The sequence below is a fragment of the Clarias gariepinus genome, chromosome 18, assembly GCF_024256425.1.
Source record: "Clarias gariepinus isolate MV-2021 ecotype Netherlands chromosome 18, CGAR_prim_01v2, whole genome shotgun sequence".
In the NCBI taxonomy this organism is placed as follows: Eukaryota; Metazoa; Chordata; class Actinopteri; order Siluriformes; family Clariidae; genus Clarias; species Clarias gariepinus.
Window position 1 is genome coordinate 29,677,812 of NC_071117.1, and position 4,347 is coordinate 29,682,158.

The 4,347-nt window shown below is 47.7% G+C and overlaps 1 protein-coding gene across 1 annotated transcript; it reads right to left on the bottom strand.

Annotated features, from left to right (window-relative positions):
- Window positions 1–1,089: 1,089 nt before the first annotated feature.
- Window positions 1,090–4,347, bottom strand: LOC128506382 (uncharacterized). Its single transcript, XM_053476800.1, has one exon. It carries the CDS (start codon window positions 4,342–4,344, stop codon window positions 1,090–1,092), a length of 3,255 nt encoding a protein of 1,084 aa, XP_053332775.1. The 5' UTR covers window positions 4,345–4,347.

A 4,347-nucleotide genomic window follows, 5' to 3' on the forward strand; every position in this document is an offset into this window, starting at 1 on the left:
GGAAGAGTCGGTGAGAGAGGAAACAGCATGGATGCAGCTTGCTGTCTTCGGGTGACCACTGCGATATAATCTGTTGAATCCACTTCGACCATGAACTGGAGGAAAGGGTGAGACTATAGAAGAATTTGGCAAGAGGTGAATCATTTCTTTAGTTCAATAAATGCCCTAGCTGCTTGTTTTTGGAGATAGCATGAAATTATTACTTAGGAACTAAAAAGAAGCTTAAGAAAACTGAAACACAAAATAAACAGAGCTCCACTATCTCCTTGAGACTGAATGAGGCTCTGAAAACTAAAAATAAACTTTGGACGAGTCGACCATTACTAAGGGTTTATGTGTGATTTTTGTTTGTGCTTTGCACCTTTAACTTAAACTGAGAGGCCATGCTGAACTGATGGTGTTCTGCTCTCTGTCTCTCAATCACACTGGCTGCTTTAGGAGACTTTGGCTGGGTCTTTTGCCCTTTGTGTTTATCTTGAACTTGATGCATGTTTTGTCTTTGTTCTTGGCGTTGATACCTTACCAGTGCTACTTAATGATTGCACAAAATGCACAGGTATCAGGTTCCCATAAATAAACTTGCCGCCAAGGGCAGTGCATCCACACACTCATTTGGCTTAAGGCGTTGTCGTCTGGCTCCTTAAGATTTGCCCATTCTAAACAGTGCAGGATGTTTTCTCGCAGTTCTGCCCATCTTGAATCATTGCAAAAATAGGAATTTTGTATAAATGGAAGTTTTTCACCTAAGGGAAAGTTTATGAAATCAGTGTTTACTTTCTCCTGCATGAAACTTTGCGCAACATCTTAACATAGTTTAATGTAAATGAATAATATTCTAGCAAATTTAATTACATGCATAATGTTATTCTCATAAAGAGAAAATACCTGTATACACCTATATTTTGCCTGTTTCTCCTCTTCTTCTTTCTTCCTTCTTTTCTATGTAAATACATCTGCTGATGCATCTGGACACATCTTCAGTGATGTTCCTGGAATCATTGGGTGTTTCGGGTCTTTCAACATCATACACCCTCAACCAGGTGACCCAGCCAGGGTTGATCAGACCCTAGCTTGTGTCCAGATGGCTAACTAGCTACCATGACTCCATGGTTGGCCTCTCTTAAGCCACAGCCATCTTGAGGCCCTCTCTGCCGCTTCGGTGGTACTGCGGATAGCTCTTCTCTTTCGCTCTCCAATGATGCCTAAACTACTTAGAGCTCGGGCTAAGGAACGGGCCGCAAAACCTCTGCATCCTACCTCCACTGGAAGGCACCTTGCTCTCCACCCAGCCTGCTGACAGTCACTGACCAGTCCCGCGTACCTGGATAGCTTCCTTTCAAAGGCTTCCTCCAAGCGGTCTTCCCATGGGACTGTAAGCTCCAACAGCACAGCTTGCTTAGTAGCCTCAGACACAAGTACAATGTCTGGTCGAAGGGTGGTAACAGCAATGTGGCTGGGGAACTTCAGCTGTCGTTCAAGGTCCACCAAAAGCTGCCAATCCCTAGCTGAGGTCAGGATCCCTACTGGAGTTCTTTTGACTGAGGTTACCTGCTCCCCAGCTCTAACAAAGGCGATTGTTTTCTTGGAGGGACGAAACTGCTTCGCCCACACCAGTCCCGTGCTGATAACTTCAGCGATGGTCTTCAGGACTTGATCATGTCTCCACCGGTATCGCCCTTCTCCAAGTGCCGTACTGCAGCAGCTGAGTATGTGCTCTAAGGTGCCTCTCTTGGAACACAAAGGGCATGCTGGTGTTTCTGCAATGCCCCATGTGTGTAGATTAGATGGACTTGGAAGCACATCATACACTGCCTGAATAAGAAATTTAATGCGGTGCGGCTCGGCTTTCCAGATCTCAGTCCAGGTCACTTTCCTCTCAACCGCATTCTCCCATCTTGTCCAAGCCCCCTGTAGCCTCATTTCTACAGCCTTGCAGGATCTCGTCTCCTCCACTGCTGCTCTTACCTCCTCTTGAACAAGACGCCGCCTACCCTCCCCTCTGGTGTTTATTTGGGAAGTTAGAAAGGATCCTAAGCCAGCTCTGCCTTTTGAGACCGCTCCCACCAAGCTCCTCTGCCGTAGCCTTGCCTCAGCCTCCTGGACTGCCTCCTCTGCCCTCCACTTCCTGCCTGTCCTCACTTGGATCCCAGCCTTAGCCACCTTTGGATCACTAGAGTCCCTGTACTGCAACACTTCTCTAGCCTTTGTTACCTTAAATTCCTCTTCCAAGGATTTGAAGGGCAGCTGCAGTATGTTGTTACGCCCATAAAGTGCGATGCTGCTCAGGCTCTTTGGCAACCCAAGCCATCTCCGCAGGTGGTTGCTGACTTTCCTCTCTAGGATCTCAACAGTAGAAATTGGAACAGAATAGATGAGGAGGGGCCACAGGATTCTGGGAAGGATGCCATGCTGGTAGACCCAGGCTTTAAACTTTCCAGGTAGACCAGACTTGTCCACAGATTTCAGCCAGCCATCCAACTCAGCACAAGTTGACTGGATAGATGATGAGTCTTTCAGAGAGCTGTCAAAAACCTTGCCCAAGCTCTTGACTGGCTTCTCTGAGATTGTTGGTATGGCTATACCTTTGATGTAAAACCGGAACTTGTCGTCCACCTTGCCTTTCTTCAGCACCATAGACCTTGATTTGGAAGGTTTGAAATGCATCCGGGCCCATTCCATTAGCTTCTCAAGTCCCTTTAGAATCCATCGGCAGCCTGGCACCGATTCTGTCGTGACTGTTAGGTCATCCATGAACGCCCTGATGGATGGCTGCCGTTGTCCAGAATTCATTCGGGGCCCTCTGCACTCTGACTCAGCGGACTTGGTCAGCATATTCATGGCCAGGGAGAACAGCATCACAGAGATAGTGCAACCTGTGATGATACCTATCTCCACCTTATGCCAAACTGATGTGGTTGTTCCTGAAGAGACCCTCATTCTGAAATTGTTGTAGTAATCAGCTATGAGGTCTCTGCACCTATTTGGAACATGATGTTTTATCAGAGTGAGCTGGACTAACTTGTGTGGAATGGAGCCGAACGCATTTGCCAGGTCAAGCCATAACACTGACAGGTTGCCTTTGTTCTCTCTGGCCTCCCGAATTAGCTGTGACACCACACCAGTATGCTCCACACAGCCAGGCATACCTGATATGCCACCCTTCTGCACTGATGTATCAATATATTTGTTCTTTGTAAGGTAGGTGCACAGCCTCTTGGAAATGGTACTAAAGAAGATCTTTGCCTCCACACACAGCAAGGAAATAATGCGGAACTGATCTAAATGGGTGGAGTTTTCCTCCTTTGGAATCCACACCCCTTCTGCCACTCGCCATTGATCTGGGATCTTTCCCTTCCTCCAGAAGACTCGCAAAATTTTCCACAGACGCTGTAGGAGTTTGGGACAGTACTTGTACACTTTGTATGAAGTGCCACTAGGTCCCGGAGCAGAACTCGCCCTTGCTTTGTGTACAACCTCTCTGACTTCCTTTAGCTGCAAATCTGATGTATTAAACTGCACCTCTGGTTCTGGTGGATCTATGAGAGTATTACACTCTCCCAGCTCATGCATTCTACAGGAGTCACTGTACATCTGCGTGAGGTGATGGTTAATTTCTTCCTGAGAAGAGCCAAGTCTTCCACTGCGCTTCTGCCCCAGCAGCTCTTTAGTAAACTTGAAAGGGTTGGCAATAAAGCTTGCTCGTCTGCGTGCCCTCTCGCGGCGTCGCCTCCTGTGCCACTCTGCCCGGCGGAGAACCCTAATCTTCTTCCGGAGGATACACATTAACTGGGCAAGTCCAATGCGTCCTTCCTCCCCTGCCCCCTTATACTGGGACTTCAGAGCTTTCATCTCCTTCCTGATGTCATGTATCTTCGCTGCTCTCTGATTTTTTATGTAAGAAGTCCCGGAGCTTCGCTTCTCCTCCTCACCAAACCGTTCAGCTGCAATGCTGACAATAATGGTAGTCATAACTTGAAGTTTCCGGTCAGCCTCTCCTTTTGTTGTTATCTCCAGCATTTGGTCAACATCATCGTCAAACTGTTTCCACAATGACGTCATGGTGGCTGCAGGCCATTTAATCCGCCTCCGACCTGACTTGATGTTTAAGGGATTAGTCGACAGCACTTGGAGGTTCCGGGCACTGTGGGGTGACTCCGGGCCAGGCTCCTCCTGCGTCTCACCAGGTTGAGCACCTGTGCGTTGTGTTGCTCCTGCTCCCAACAAACACTTCATCTTTGTTTGGTGGATTTTTAAGCCATGGATGTTCTTGCAGACTTTACCACATGTACACTGTTTGCTCATTGTCGTTTGTCCGTTGCCTGTGTCTGTTACCAATGTGTCCATCAG